Genomic DNA, 17020 nt, shown 5'->3' with positions numbered 1-17020 from the left:
ACAAAGAGAAACAACGTGGCGTGTTCAAGAAAGCATTAAAAATACAAATGTTTCATTATTTGAGTCAGATTGTGTTTGTGTATGAACGTAAATCAAATCAACATCAAAAGATTTGTTTGTGTTGTCTGTGGAGAAGTGGACACAGCTCATAAGCTTTTACTTATAATTGTACAATAAAGGTACAGTAAGAGTGTTGCTGTGAGAACCATAGAGCGCAGTCGTATTTCTTTCCTGGTTTATTTTTTTTCCAAACTGTGCAGCAAACACACCAAGTTTGTTAACAGGTGATTCTTTTAGTCATGTTTGACTGATTTCCCTAATTAATTAATTGTTATTAAATCTTTACCATAAAATTACAGTTTTAAACTAGTCAAGTTTGTTATTTGGTGACTGTCTAAAGTTTAAGTTTGGCATGTTTGCTGAACATATTTGATTCTTGAAATGAACTGACGTAAACTTGTGGCTCCTCCGATGTCACCGCTACCTTTTCTGCAGGTTTAATCTTATACATCTTTTTTTTTTTTTAAATATACGGAGAGCATAAAGAGGAGGTGCTATTGGTAGCGGTGTTGCCCAGTTCCTGGTTTCCTCTTTCCAGTGTACCGCTTACTCGATCAGACTCGTTTATTTTTCATAGGCAGTTGTTTAAGTTTTTGTTCTTCACTAACAGGTAAGTCTTGTAGTCATGTTTGATTCAGTAAAAGATAAAAGTCCAAATTTTGTCTTACTTTACTCGCATTTCGCAGAATGTGTATTTGGTAATATTTTGACTTGAATTATTTTGGATGAGGATAAAGTGTAAGATAATGCTGATTTTCAGTTTTTACTTTACAATTCGGTTTAGTGTAATATTTACCGTTAAGTAGTGTTTTCTTGCCTTATTTAATTTTTTACATATGGTTCTGTTAATACATGTTAATTGCGCAGAGGGCGACGGCATTGTGGAGTGTAGTAATGGAGGGTTAAACTGCTTCGGAGTCAGTTTTCTCACCGTGTTTGGGAGTGTACAGGGACATTCAGGGTGATTACGGTGAATTCCAGACTTTGGAAATAAATGTTTGCATGCTTGTTTTCAACTAGCGGACTTTGTGGATTATTTTTCAACTGCCCAAGAACACGTGTACGGTCTGACTAGCAGCGGGTGCTTCCGCGGTAATATTCAGCTTGTAATTCAGACTAATTAAGAGTTGTGTCTTTATGTAAAAAAATGTTGATTAAGCTAATCGTTTTTCATCGATCTCCATGTTGTAAGTTTAAACAACATCAGAAAAGACACAGGTTGAAACTAATTTTATGATTTCTGGGTAACAAAAATACAACTTCTAAAGTTAATATTAGTCTAATCATTAATATAAAATATAGTACATATATTTATCCATTGGTACAGGTGTTCCAGGTTATGGATGTAAAACAACACAAAAGAGGCAACTGGCCAATTTTAACATTACTTCCTTGTTCCTGAACAAGAGCGTGCAGTAAATAAAGCTGGGGGATGGTGCTGACTTCACTGGAGTTTTTAAAATGTGTTACATTAAATAGAAAGTTTCTATTATCTAGCTTTGCTGATATAAATGTGGTGAAAATTATTGAGAGAGAGAGAGAGAGAGAGAAAGAGATTTTAATTTAAAAACTGAAGGAGCAAGGAGAAACAATTCAGCAAAAATGAATGATTAAATAAATAATCATGACAACTTTATGTGAGGCAGAGGCAGGAAGTGGACTCAAACTCATGACTCAAACACGAAAAAGTAACTTAGGTCGGCAGGTTTATTGGTGGGGAAACTCCTTCATAAAAATAAACTCGCAGAAAAACAAACCAAAAAACCTTGAGAATAAATAAGAACAGAACACTGGAAACTAAAATTAAATCTCCAGGAAACTAGAAACATAGGACTGAAACCGGAAACACGGAGAGACTTGCACACACAAGGAGGTACAACAGGACAAAAGGCAAAGGAAAACACAGGGTTTAAATATACAAGGGAATAATGAGGGAATGGGGAACCAGAAGGAAGCACATCTGGGATTAATTAGACATAACAAGACAAGGGGAAACAAAACTAGCCAATTGCAGTTTTCAAGAATGGCCACTACTAAGTTTTAATATTACTCTTATTATTTTGTGACCCAGAAAGAGTAAACGTTTAACATATTTTCAGGCGAGGATGTAGCTGTGTGAACTTCAAATATCTGCTCGATTTATCAAGACATCACATATTTGCACAAGTGCTTCGACGTTTTCGGAGACATCTGTTACCCACCAGCTCGATAGCTAGTCGGGAGCTCGAGGGTCACTAGAGCCGCCGAGAACGGCACAACTCCCGGCACATCATTTTCACATCACCGCAGTCTTTCGCTACTCAGGTTAAACATAATATATAAGTCACTTAGACAACCTAAAAATGTAATTTTTTGGCTTTTTTCAGTGTTTTATTTGTTCGTGAGTAAATCGGTTTGGCTGAGATTAAGGTTATTAGATTAGATAAAATAAAACTTTATTAATCCCCCTCCTCCTTGGTTTTCACACAGCTGACTAAACGTCAAACAGAAAACTGATTAAACAGAAGTGTGAGATGGTCGGGAATTTACACCAGTGTCCTGTTATATTTTAGATAGCAAGGAGCAGACGGCCGAGTTTATTAAACTCCACCGAGACAGCGGTGACGTAAATCTGAAGGCTAGACGGTCCAATTTCACAGCCGTTTACTTCCGGCCTACCCGACTTTCTGAGGACCCGGCCCACGAAGACCGCGAAGGACGGGTCCTCAGGAGGATGCAGCCCATGAATTTGGACACCCCTCTAGACACACTGACATTGGACATGGGACTGTCAAAGTAAAACAGGAAATAAAATGAACATGAACCAGGACCACAAGACACAACACAAGGAACACAAGGGAGGCACAGAGACAAAACCTAAAGGCTGGAAAATCACAGCGGTGCTAAAGAATAAATAAGGAAAAATAAATACAAAAAAAAAAAACTAATCATGAAAATCCCACATAAACTGAGAACATTGAATAAACAAAAACCAAGTCACCCGACTACGGACCATCACACTTTTACTATGAATCTGATTGTCATTATTATGCCAGAAATTATCTATAGAGACCAAACCCATTTTTGTAGCACACGACAAACTTTTTTCTGCTGTGAAGTGAAAATTTTAACATAGAAGTTTATGACATGTGACCTGCTGTTGTAGCCGACACAGTAAAGTGACTGGGTACATCACTGCGGGATTCCATTTTCAGCACCTGGAGGTTGCCTATATATGTAAAACATTCTTGTAAACTAGTATCAGCACAGTGTTATCCATATGAAGAACCAGTGTCACCTGTTAAAGCCAACTTGAGAGCGTCCAGTGATGTGACAGCCTCCCAGCATCAAGTCGGTTTAATTAATTAAAAGATTACTTTTAAAATTCTGTTTAAAGCTCCTTTGGTGGAAAGTGAAGTTAAGTGAAGGGAAGTGAGGTGTTTGGGTCAAATTGTTTTTCCACTAAGACTTTAATCTGATTCTTATTTCAGCTTTTTCTTGTCTCTCAGTCTCCAGGATCTCAAGACAGGATGTCAGTGATTGTGTCCAAGGCTGATGGGGTCACTGTACTCACTCTGACCACTGACCCCCAAAGTCCTTGGCCTCCTCTGTGCCAGATCTTCAAGAACCTTTGCTACAGTCCAGTGTGCTGCACTGTGTCTCAGCGCCTGAGAAGTCTCAACAGAGCTTCTCAGACAGTGCTGGGGGTGAGCTACAACCATCTACACATCACATTTTATATTATGCCTATTTTTTAATTTGTAGTTTTTTCTTAAACTGCACAATGTTCACTGTTCATACTGTACTTCATTTTTCGCAGACTCTGCAGATAATGATCGGGCTTCTCAACATTGGATTGGGATCTATACTCTATAGCACTTGGACCTCCTTTTACTTAAACTACTTAGGCTTTCCATTTTGGTTGGGTGCATTGGTAAGTAAATAATCATGGGTATATGTATATATAAAAAAAAAAATCTGAAGACAAAAAAAAAAGTGTCAGTACTCTGTTTGTGGATGATCGAAACTCTTAGATTGATCTTCAAGTTCCAGCTAGGATGATTTTTGAACCTCTTTATTTGCTCACTCATTGGTTACTTTTAGGCATTGAATAGACTTGGAAAGCTTTAAGAGAAGATCATTTTGGGGTTCAAACATATCTTTCCACAGTGTTAAATATGTGACAGAAAGGTTAAATGCCAAGTTATGTCCAAGTAATATCTACATGTGATGACACCAGTGCACATTTACAAACACCGATTCATAGTTTTGCTAGGTTACATTAAAAAATTAGCTATAGTTCAAAATAGCAGTTTACACAAACAAACTATACAATTGTTCTCTCATGATGAAAGGTTTTATTTACAACTTGGAAAGAAAAGCATCTGGACTTCTTTAGGTTGCTTGAAGACGTTTCACCTCTCATCCGAGAAGTTTCTTCAGTTCCGGAACTGAAGAAACTTCTCTCCTGTTCTTAAGATGGACATGAACTTTTTATTTATGTATTTATTTATTTTGTCTTTTGTCTAGTTCATCATGTTCGGCATTGTGTGCGTTTTGTCTGAGAAGTATCCAAGTCCATGTTTGGTGAGTATTTCAGCTGTAAAACATTTTCATATGATCTCTAAAGGACTTTTTGATGTCATGTGACATCACTAATGTCACATAACTTTGCCGACATGTGGCCAGCAGTAATGTTTTAATGTTCTTCGTTATTAAACATTCGCACATAAATAAGTAACATAATATGCAGTACTTACTTTTAAAAGTTTACTCTTCGGCCGCCCCTTTTCCGCCGTTTTTTTTTCCGGCAAAATTATCCACACCCACCGACGCGCTAAGCATTCTGGGATATGTTGGGCCACGAAGTCTACACCGCCACATCCTTAAAATTCAGTGAAATGAAGGACGCATTTGAGGGCCGCATTTCAAGCAGCCTTCGAATTGGGACAGCCTTTGTCGCGTCGCTGTGCTGTAATTGGCCTTAAAATGCGGCCTTTAAGGCTGCAGACCCTGAATTGGGATACAGCCAGAGACTAAATACACATAAGGGATGATCAAGGGAAGTGGCCACACATGGGAGCACAGCTGACACACATGAACCTAAAGACAGAACAGGGGAAGTGAAACTAAATACACTGACATTGGACACAGACTTCCAAAGTAAAATAGGAAACATAACAGATGCGCACTTGACTAGGGAATACAGCAGACCATAGAACAGAGGAACCAAAAGACTAGAAAAGATAAACTATGACAAAATCAAAATTCAATAATGATACAAAACTCAAAACACTGGGTCACCGAACCAGGACCATGACACCAGGTCTTAGGGTAGAGGCCTTAAAAAGTGCAATCCAATTACATGACAAAAACATTTATCCAGATTAGGGCTGCCATGATTAGTCGAGTTGTCATGATTACGTCAACTAATTTAATAGTGGGCACGTCGTTTGAAACTTTGTAAGATCCTGAAAGACGTAGGAATAAGTAGTAGGATTTAAGAGTGTAATAATGGACTGGAACAGAAGATGGCAGCACTGTATGTACAAGGATGCCAGCTGCCATTAAATGCCAAAGAAGAAGAACAAGAAGAAGTAGCTGTGTCCAAATTTAGGGGCCACATCCTTCAGAGGCTGCATTTGTAGGCCGATTACGTTACAGCGATGCAACAAAAACTGTCCAAATTCAAAGACTCCTCCAAATGCGTCCTCCTTTTCCCCAGATTTGAAGGATGGGTCGGGTGTATCCTTCGTGGCCCAACCTATCCCAGGATTCATAGCACTTAGTTTTAAACTTTTAAGACATATATTACCACCAGCTTGACAGCTAGCCGGGGGTTAGGGTTAGCCGGCGAGAACAGCGAACTCCTGGCACATCATTTTAAACCCACCCATGGTCTTTCGCTAAACATGATATACAAATCATTTAGATAACTTAAAAATATTATTGTTTGTTTTTTGCGCCTTGAGGCGACTTTTGTTGTGATTTGGCGCTATATAAATAAAATTGAATTGAATTGAACTGAACTGAATTTTTTCAGTGTTTTGTTTGTTCCTGAATAGATCGGTTTGGCTAAGATTAAAGTTAGCCAAAGTTAACCCCCACAAAACTAAAAATACAAAATTCCATTCACAGACAGAATCAGATACTTCATTAATCTGAAGTGAGGAATAACATTAACAAACCAAAAACAGAAACCCAAACTTAACATGAAAATAACAACCATCATATCGTAAAGCAGCAACTAGACAGAAACCAACGTTTAGATTAATGAAGAATCCAGGCATGACTATGAAAACATGCGTACTCACAGAGGCTATGATACTTTAGTCTAAGAATGCACTAAGTGTCATTTATGGTTTGGATATTTTCTTGTACATTAACTGGTCATTTTTGTTTTTCAGGTCATCCTTACTGTGATTCTGAATCTGACTGGAGTTGCTTTTGCCATCACAGCCATTGCTTTGTACAGCATTAATTTAGGATACATTGATTCTTGGTGGAACTGTTATGAATACTACAATGGTTACAATGGCTACAATGGTTACAATGGTTACAATGGCTACAATGGTTACAATGGTTACAATGGCTACAATGGTTACAATGGTTACAATGGCTACAATGGTTACGGGTATGGCAGGGAAACGATAAGGTCTCCATCTTTGGAGGAAAAACTCCTTCAGGAGAAATGCTTGGAGGGCCGAGCAATGCTGGTGGTAAGTTAGGGAGAGCAGAAAGAAAAATCGCACATATACACTATATGATACTATCTTATATACTGCAGTATATATCATTTTGAGACTTTAGATGAAGCACTGTTGTTTGTATCCCATCAGATGCTCCTGAGAAGCATCAGTGCTGTGATGATCACCTTGTCTGTTCTGGAGCTCTGTGTTGTGATAAGCTCTGCTGTCCTGGGAATCAAGGCTCTGAGGAACAAAGAAAAAGGACAAAACAAGGTAGATAATGGACAACACAATGGTTAAAACACATTCTGATAAACATGTTAAATAGTAGAAGATGTTGGCTGAACACATGAAGTGTTCTTGCAGGAATTCTGTTTGTTTTGTCTGAATATCAGTGAAACCAGGTAACAGTGAGTCTGTGCAGTGTTCTCATGCTCTCTACCAGTTTGAGTGAGTCAGTTAAAGTTTATATCTGATGTACAGACAGAGAGCAGGATGACAACATAAAACAAAACAACAGCCCATCATGACTTTAAGGCATGAAGCTCAGTCAGTCCAGAATATTTGTGGAACTTCAAACTCTTTGTAGAAACTGGCTCCCACGTGGACCGGCCCAGGACAGCAAGTCCAGAGTTCAGGCTGCAGATTTTAGGGAGAGACTGTGTGAATCAGAGCTTCATGGTGGAACTGCTGCAGAGAGAGAGAGAGATCCATGAGGAAGAAGAGCTGTTGGGACTAATAAAAAAATAGACCAGAGGAAGTTTGAACAGCTGTGCCCAACTTTCTGTTAGTGTGGACAACAACAGCTTACCACAGTTTGTTTTAATAACAATAAAATAAATTGTAATTGCACTTTATTTTTAACGTCACCTTAAATGTTGATTCCTTTTTGTATCCCTGCATGAAATTGTCATCAAAGTGTGCGCAGTCATGGTTTGTGACTGGAGGGAGTCGACACTTCATGCACTTTACAAATATTATTTTTCTCTTTTAGAGCACTGACGACCCAGAGCTCTACAAACCTCTGCTGGAGGAAGACGCTGCACAGCCTGTGGCATAAACATCTTCACTCTGTGCATGGAAAATTGATGGATATTGAATGTGGAGTACCTCAAGGATCAGTATTGGGTCCGAAAATGTTTATTATGTATATAAATGATATTTGTAATGTATCAAAGATACTAAAGTTTTATACTAAAGTAATTTTTGCAGATGATACCAATATACTTTGTTCAGGTGTGAAATTGCAACAGGTTTTGGATGTGATCGCACAGGAGTTAAAGATATTAAAGAAGTGGTTTGATAGAAACAAATTGTCATTAACATTAAATAAAACAAAATTTATTTTATTTGGAAATTATAAGAAAAAACATTAACATTGAAATTTGTGTTGATAATATATATCTAGAAAGAGTTAATACTATAAAATTTCTTGGTGTGATCATTGATCATAAGGTCTGTTGGAAATCACACATCACTGAGGGGAGAGTTAGCACGGGGCATTGCTGTCTTGGGGAAAGCAAAACAATTTCTGGATAGGAAAACATTGTATATGTTATATTGTGCTTTACTATTAGCGTACATGAGTTATTGTGTAGAGGTTTGAGGAAATACATATAGAAGTAATATTCAGACTATAATCATAATGCAGTAAAGGGTTATTAGATTGATAAATCAGGAGGGGTATAGGGCTCACACAAATGCACTCTTTATTAGGACGCAAGCTATAAAATTCCAGGATCTGGTCAAGTTCAAAACAGTGCAAATAATATATAAGGCAAGGAAAGGGATGCTCCCAATCGAAATAAGTAAATGGTTCTTAGAGAGAGAAGGGAGATATAATTTTAGAGGGAAGTGGAATTTAAAATTACAAAGAGTAAGAACAACTTTGGAAAGAATGTCTATTTCTATAGCGGGAGTTAAATTCTGGAACGAGTTAGAAGAAGAAATAAAGGTCAGTAGTGATATAAACCAGTTTAAAATAAAACTCAAAAAAGAAATTTTAAATAAGTATAAGAATGAAGAAAACGCAATTAACCCAAGAAAGCAGTCAAAGTGATGTTTGCTTTCCTTTGCAAATGAGTAAATCTAAACATAGTATTGGTTGAATATGAGAAAATATTTTTTGTGACGTCATGTTCTAAGTTGAAACCATTGTATAAGTTTTTGTTGTTCAAATTTAGATGATGAGGAAATGATTAAGATGTAAACCTAAGGGGGTAGAGCTAAATAAGTATATACTTCTGCCTACTCCTTTTCAAACAACTGCATGGAATGATATTATGAAATGTTGGTGAATGTATATGTTTGAAATAAAAATGAACTGAACTGAACTGAAATGTCAACGATTTACACACATTCTTACTAATAACTGACTGATAATATACGAATTATGACTGTGTGTTGACGCAGCGATGTATATCTTATGTTTAATTAGATCCCACCACCTGTTATGTAAAAAATGATTGACAAAGGAAAAAAATAATTGTTACAAGTCATAGTCCTGAGCTCAGATGCTGTGCAATAACCTGAAGTTTATTAAGTCAAAATAAAAACTAGTAACTCTTTTCTTTCTTTTTTACAGAAGTGTTTAAACAGGGAATGTCAGGTGGAGGTTGTTACTTTTAAATGAGGTTTGAAATTTTAAGAAACTCCAGTTTTTACTGTTCCCAGCCTGTGTTGTAAATGAGTTCTTGGTGTGTTCAATAAAACATGAAAAGTTCAGCTGTTATCTTTTTTTCTTCTTCTTCTTTTAAATTCAGATTGTTTGCCTGTAATTGTGAATCAGATCGAGACCAAAACACATTCTCATTTCTTCCAAATGCAAGGAGCCACTCCTGGTAACAGGTCTGCATTTAGTTCCTGGTTTCTGTTTTTCTAACTGCACAGCAAGCAACCAGTCTGAGTTTAGTTTCGTTTCGTTTAGAAGCTTTTTATTATAAGCTACATGCTGTGTTCTAAGTTCAAACTCATTAAAAGACTCATGGAAACATACATGAACTGCTGGAGAAAGTCACTGCACAGCTTATAGCCTAAATGTGTGGCCTCTGTCCTTTAACGTCACTGAGTTGAACAAAGTTTTCTTAGTATCAGTATTCTTGATGTGCTGCTGTTGTGGAAAATCTAACAATAACCTGCAACACGCTCAGTGAGCTTGATTTGAAGTGGGTTTAATAAACACATTGCAGTGTGGAGAGAGCATCCCACTGAAACACTAGGACCATCTCTGAATTGTTGCCCTTACATCCTATATACGCAGACGCAGACACTCTTAAACAAAGAACATTCCACAGCAGATCAATTATTAGCAGATCCTTAACTATTCAGTCTAAGAAAAGCTCCAACCAACCGTCACCTCATCTGCAACAGGATGTCCAGAGCCCTCAAGAGGAAAATGAGTCTGCTGTGAAGGTGCAATAAAACTTGGGCCCTACTTGTGATCACATTCCACATGCATACAAACTGGTGACAGGAGTGGTCTTGCTGTACTAAAGTGAAAATATGTGATTAATACATGAGAAAAGGAATCTGCCACCGCACTGCTTGAAGAGTGCATTCCTGCTGTGTCTTGTGTTTCTGACGTTTTGCATTAATTGATTCTGACACAGTCAGTTTTCCATCATTGTTGGTGTTCTTCTTTATCGCTACAGTGAGGTTTTTTGTGGGTAGTGTTTTATATTAATTATTCGTGAAGGTCACAAATATGTGTCATATATTGTGAGGTTTTTTATTAAAAATGATTTAAAATTGGAACATGTAGCACAAAATTGATGCCATCTTTAGCTGTTGCATGGTGTTATTGTTTCTAAGTATGGAGGAAAACTCAAGAATGGATTTGAATTTGTGTTTAGCTGCAAAAATAGGATTTGAGTGAGTTTGACAAAAGGCCATTACTCATGCCGGTCGCTTAGAGTACTAATCAGGTGGAACCAGATAATCTTCACATTTTCTTTTACATCACATGGATGGCCAGGTGCGTGTGCTTACCTGGGGAACATGTAGGACCAGGATGCACTATGGGAAGAAAGCAATGCTGTGGGTGTAGTGTTATGTTTTGGGCCTTGCCATCCATGTTGATGATACTTTGACACAGACCACTTACCCAAGCCCCAGACCATGTACACTCTTTCATAGAAACGGTGCTCCCTGGTGGTTGTGGCCACTTTTAGCAGAATAAAGCACCCTGCCACAAAGCAGAAATGGTTGAGGGATGGTTTGCCACACAAAAATGACTTTGAGATGTTGGCTTGGCCTCCAAATTCTCCAGATCTCAAACCAGTCGAGCATCTGTGGGATTTACGGGCCAAATAATTCCAATTCATGGAAGCCACACCTCACAACTTACAGGACCTTAATGGACCTGTTGCGAAAATGTTGGTGTAGATATCACAGCATAATTCTGTACATGATATGTGTAGCAGTAGATAGCCCTATACAATATATGCACCCACATTGTGTAGAACAGCGTTGAAGAAATTTCCTCCAGTGAACAGCAGTCACTCAGTGACTTCCACTCATACATGCCAACACTCCCGATTTTTCTGGGGGAATCCCGAATTTCAGTGCCCCTCCGAAAATCTCCCGGAGTCACCATTCTCCCGAATTTCTCCCGATTTTTCACCCGGACAACAAAAATGAAAAACCATATCCCAGATTGGCCCAGCCAATTCCAGTTTCCAACAATGGCTACTATTACTGCAGCTACTTAGTTTTAATATTACTCTTATTACTCTTTCTGGGTCACAAAATAAACCTATAACATATTTTCAGGCGAGAATGTAGCTGTTCAAACTTCAAATATGTGAGCCGACGAGAAGAGCAAACTCCCGGCACATCGTTTTCAAACCCTCGCGGTCTTTCGCTACTCAGGTTAACCGTCTGTTTGCTGAAAAATAGTAACGTGACCGCCCCGCATTTTCTTGTTGGTAACGGTAACGACATTGTAACGATAGAGATAGTAATTAGTTACTGTTAAATATCAACACTTCACTGAGTTCTTTTGATTTCTTAAAGGCATCCAATGGAAGACCTGCTCAGTACACCATTTCACACTTTATTTTCTTACACAATTACTAGAAGGGAGATGCGTCCTGCATGACATGGTGCCGCGGATCTCAAAATGGTGGTGTGCCCCTAACAGTTTTATTACAGAAGCTCTCTCATTCTAGTCTAAACAACAGTGTCTCAGTAACTTTCCACTAGAGATGGTCCCCTCTTATCTACTTTATCCCAGGCAAGCGTGAGCGAGAGTCTACAGTATTCTCCTTACTGAAAAAAGTAACGGCATTAGTAACACCGTTACTTCTAACGCTGTTATTCCCATCACTAGTTGCCTGTGGAGAAGTGGACACAGCTCATAACCTTTGTTCTTGTAATTGTACAATAAAGGTGTAAGAGTGTCGCAGTGACAACCAGAGAGTGCTGTTGTATTTCTTTCCTGTTTACGTTTTCCAAACTGTGCAGCAAACGCACCAAGTTTGTTAACAGGTGATTCTTTTAATTATGTTTGACTGATTGTCCTAATTAATTAATTGTTATAAAATTGTTATGTATGAACCAAGATTAATGGTGTGCTGTACAAGCTATCGCCAGTAGGGGGCACCACGCCCAGTTATGTGTGTGTGTGTGTGTGTAACTTCTGTGTTATGTTAATAATAATAATAAGAAGAAGTCAACATGTAAACAAGCTACCGTGTGTATCAGTCTGACTCTGTATAAGCCCTAATAGTGTATTGACACCATAGAGGGAATATAACATAAATTGGCGACGAGTTGTGACGTCTGGAAGACTTGGCCGTCTACTGAGCATGTTTTGACTGCGTGGCTGAGTTTGGACGGAAAATGGACGATCGCGTGGTGAATTAGCATCGGAGCTGTGGATGCAGCTAGCTGCTTTTTCTCCGACGAGTCAGAAGCGACAGTGTTGGCTGTGGACAGCGGATACATCATGGCTGGAATGATTGGGCAGATTGACCCCTTTGATGATGTTGGTGAGCAATGGGCAACATATATTGAACGTTTTGAGCATTGAATGCGGTGCTGTCACAAAAAGGTCATAAATGCCACCGCTGCGGGAAAATGAATCATACTGATGATGACTGCTGGTACAAAGACCGTGACTGTCACCAGTGTGGGAGGAAGGGCCACATGAAATGCATGTGTAAAGGTAGAGCCAGAAGCAGCCAAGATTGGAACAGGAAAGCGAAAGAGGGAAAACCTGAGCTGAAAGGCAATGCAGTTAAAAACAGAGGAAAAGACAAAAAGAGGAGAGTTCATCATGTTGCTGCAGAGGAGAGTGAAAGTGAAGGAACCAGACCCAACACTGATAGTGAGTTTGAGCTGTATTCTTTGTCTCCAAAAGAGAAATATTCACGTATCTCCCTAATTCCTGTAGTTAACGGGAAGAAAATGGAGATGGATATAGGGGCTGCTGTATCTTTGATCCCATGGGAACAATACAAAAGTATGCTGAGTCAGTTGCCGCTCCAATGACATGAAATCCAATGACATCATGCTGAAAACATACACTGGGGAACAGCTGGCACCAGAAGGGGTCATCAAGGTGCAAGTTGAACTGAATAAGCAGTGTGCAACACTACCCTTGTACGTGGTAAAGGTGGATGCTCCACCACTGTTTGGTAGGGAGTGGTTGAGAGTACTCAGGCTGAACTGGAAAGACTTAAAGATGGTTCATGCCAGAGAGCAAAGTGGATATGGCAATCTGGAGGCTGTGTTAAAGAAACACTCTGCCGTTTTCTCTAAGGAGCTGGGCACAATGAAAGGAATTAAAGCCAGATTGACTCTTAGGCCTGATAGTGTCCCCAAATTCTGTCCACCACGCAACGTGCCTTATGCCCTCCGCCCTCAGGTGGAGGCAGAACTGAAACGCCTGACTGAGCTTGGGGTGATCACACCAGTGGAGCATAGTGATTGGGCTACGCCCGTGGTCCCTGTCAACAAAAAGCATGGCTCAGTGAGACTCTGTGGCGATTTCGAGGTCACTCTTAATTCGCAGCTCGGTGTGGATAAGTACCCACTTCGACGCATTGAGGACCTGTTTGCTTCTCTAGCAGGGGGTCAGCATTTCAGTAAGCAAGACTTAGCAAATGCCTATCTACAGATGGAGGTAGAAGAGGAGTCTAAGAAGCTGTTGACTATTTCGACTCAAATGGGGCTTTTCTGTTTCAATCGCTTACCTTTTGTAGTAGCGTCATCACCTGCATTGTTTCAGAAGGCTATGGATCAAGTGCTTCTCGGCCTGCCATACACCCATTGTTATCTGGATGACATCCTCGTCAGTGGTCCTGACAAACAGACACACCTGAGAACCCTTGAGGCAGTTTTAAGCAGGCTGGAGGACTATGGCCTGCATCTCAAACAGGAGAAGTGCCTGTTTTTCCAGGAATCAGTGGAATACCTGGGCCACATAATTGATGCGGCAGGGTTACACAAATCACCAGAAAAGGTGCGTGCTGTTATGGAAGCTCCAGCACCAGATGATGTCAGCCAGTAACATCCTTTCCTGGAATGCTCAACTATTACGGACGTTTCATACCTGATTTAGCTACGGTCCTGAAGCCGCTGAATTAGCTGCTCAGTAAAGAGAAGAAATGGCAGTGGACATCAGCCTGTGAGTCAGCTTTCCAAAAAGCTAAAGAACGTCTGGCCTCACAAGAAATACTCACCCACTACAATCCTTAACTGCCTCTGTTTGGCGTGTGACACTTCACCATATGGAGTTGGAGCCGTGCTCTCACATGTCAAGCCAGATGGCCACGAACGGCCAATTTCTTATGCTTCACGAACTCTCAGTAAAGCAGAACGAAACTATGCTCAGATCGAGAGGGAGGCGTTGGCAATTGTTTTTGGAGTGTGCAAGTTTCTCCAGTATCTCCATGGTAACAAGTTCACCTTGCTCACTGATCATCGCCCACTGACCTCCATTCTGAGTCCAGTGAAAGGTACACACAAGGTCAATGGCAGCTGTGCGGATGCAGCGTTGGGTGCTCCTTCTGTCAGCACATAATTACACCTTACTGCCAGCACCGGAAACGTGCTCGTCATCTCCGAGCATGAAGTAAGGAGAGCCTTCAAGAGAGTGAACACCAGGAAAGCAGCAGGACCAGATGGCATCCCAGGTCGTATCCTCAGAGACTGCGCATACCAGCTAGCTCCTGTGTTCACTGAGATATTCAACATCTCTTTATCTCAGTCGGTGATCCCCACATGCTTCAAAGAGTCCATCATTGTTCCTATCCCGAAGAAACCCCACCCTGCTTCTCTCAATGACTATCGCCCTGTAGCCCTCACCTCAGTAGTGATGAAGTGCTTTGAACGCCTGGTCAGAGACTTCATCATTTCTTCACTACCAGACACACTGGACCCACTACAGTTCGCTTACCGTCCAAATCGTTCCACAGACGATGCCATCTCTCATCTCCTCCACACATCACTCACTCACTTGGACACTAGAAGGGGGAATTATGTTAAAATGCTCTTCATAGACTACAGCTCTGCATTTAACACCATAATTCCCTCCACACTCACCACCAAGCTGGAGCATCTGGGACTCAGCTCATCTATGTGTCAGTGGATCTCCAACTTCCTAACTGGCAGACCACAGGCAGTAAGGATGGGCGGACATGTCTTAGCCTCCACCACTCTCAGCACTGGAGCCCCCCAGGGGTGTGTTCTGAGCCCCCTGCTGTACTCTCTGTACACATATGACTGCATGGCCACTACCAGCTCCACCACCATCATCAAGTTTGCTGACGACACCGTCGTGGTGGGCCTGATCTCTGATGACAACGAGACGGCCTACCTGAAGGAGATTAAGAATCTGGAGAACTGGTGCCAGAGGAACAACCTCCTTCTAAACGTCAGTAAGACAAAGGAGCTGATAGTGGACTTCAGCACTAAGCAGGAGAGGAACTACCAGACCCCCGTCATCAACGAGTGCCCAGTGGAGAGAGTGGACAGCTTCAAATACCTCGGAGTTCACATCACGCAGGACCTGTCATGGTCCTGTCACATCAACACCGTGGTGAAAAAGGCCCGTCAGCGTCTCTACCACCTCAGACGCTTGAGAGACTTCCAACTGCCCTCCAAGGTGCTCAGGAACTTTTACTCGTGCACCATAGAGAACATCCTGACGGGAAACATCTTAACCTGGTTCGGGAACAGCACCATACAGGACAGACGAGCTCTACAGAGGGTTGTGCGGTCAGCTGAGCGCACCATCCGCTCCGAGCTCCCTGACCTGCACTCAATCTACAGCAGGCGGTGCTGGACCAAGGCCAGGAAGATCGTGAAGGACCTCAGCCATCCCAACAACAGACTGTTCTCTCTGTTGAGGTCAGGAAAGCGATTCCGCTCCCTGAAGACCAACACAGAGAGACTGAGGAGGAGCTTCTTCCCGCAGGCGATAGGGTCTCTCAATCACACCACCACACAGTACTAGGGATGTAAGAAAATATCGATACAACGAAATATCGCGATATTTCGCGCAATGATACTGAATCGATATTTAAAATCACTGTTATCGATTTTTTAATTGAAAAATGACATGCATTTACTGTTTATTTCTTTTGTATGTTGGAATTCAAACTCCGGCCACTGGTTTGCAGTTTTCACCGCCTTTACTATGACGTAAAAACGAGGTCTCGCGATAACTGTAGAAGCGTCTAGTTTGCCAAAAGAACGAAGTAGAACAGTCAGTGGACGTGTGTGATGCTAGCTAACTGATGACTGAAGAGGAGAGGATACAGCCGGCCCCCGCAGCTTTCAAAGCTGATGTGTGGACTTATTTTGGATTTAGGACAAAAGAAGGCAGTAAAGACTATGACAAGAGCTATGCAGTCTGTAAAATCTGCACCGCCAGAGTCAAATATTCCGGTAACACAACAAATTTACGAACACACGTGTCTAGACACCATAGCGACGTAGCGTCAAATGCTAATTTTAAAACAAAACGAGGTGATTCCTCTCAACGGACAATTGAAGAAGTTAACTTTTCGAAACTACCAGCAACTTCAACTCGTGCAACAAAAATAACGCAGTCAGTACTTGTTTTTATTTGCAAAGACATGCGCCCCCTGAGTGTTGTGGAGAATAAAGGATTTCGTAATATGATTAAAACGCTGGAGCCCCGTTACACCGTTCCTTCTCGACAACACATCACGGACATCGCTCTGCCAAAGTTGTACCAAGAAGTCAAAGCGACAGTGCTGGACTCTCTCAACTCGGCTGAGACAGTTGCTCTGACATGCGACGCTTGGACTTCGAGAGCCACT

At 40.8% G+C, this 17020-nt stretch overlaps 1 protein-coding gene across 4 annotated transcripts; it reads left to right on the top strand.

Moving 5' to 3' along the window:
• Window positions 1-569: 569 nt before the first annotated feature.
• LOC143419401 (uncharacterized) lies at window positions 570-9452 on the top strand. 4 transcript variants are annotated; one of them, XM_076885952.1, is made up of 8 exons: window positions 570-670; window positions 3549-3704; window positions 3735-3746; window positions 3860-3973; window positions 4570-4626; window positions 6447-6758; window positions 6879-7001; window positions 7723-9452. In XM_076885952.1, the coding sequence occupies exons 2-8, from the start codon at window positions 3570-3572 to the stop codon at window positions 7786-7788; spliced, it is 819 nt and encodes a 272-aa protein (XP_076742067.1). In that variant the 5' UTR covers window positions 570-670; window positions 3549-3569; the 3' UTR covers window positions 7789-9452. The 4 variants fall into 4 exon arrangements, with proteins under 4 accessions (XP_076742067.1, XP_076742057.1, XP_076742060.1 ...); XM_076885945.1 differs by adding an exon at window positions 2613-3390 and having other exon boundaries at window positions 579-670; window positions 3549-3746; XM_076885942.1 differs by having other exon boundaries at window positions 3549-3746.
• Window positions 9453-17020: the final 7568 nt, after the last annotated feature.

The sequence above is a fragment of the Maylandia zebra genome, linkage group LG1 (assembly GCF_041146795.1).
Source record: "Maylandia zebra isolate NMK-2024a linkage group LG1, Mzebra_GT3a, whole genome shotgun sequence".
Classification (NCBI taxonomy): Eukaryota; Metazoa; Chordata; class Actinopteri; order Cichliformes; family Cichlidae; genus Maylandia; species Maylandia zebra.
Note: the sequence above shows the minus strand (reverse complement) of the source record. Positions and strands in the feature narration are given on the sequence as shown.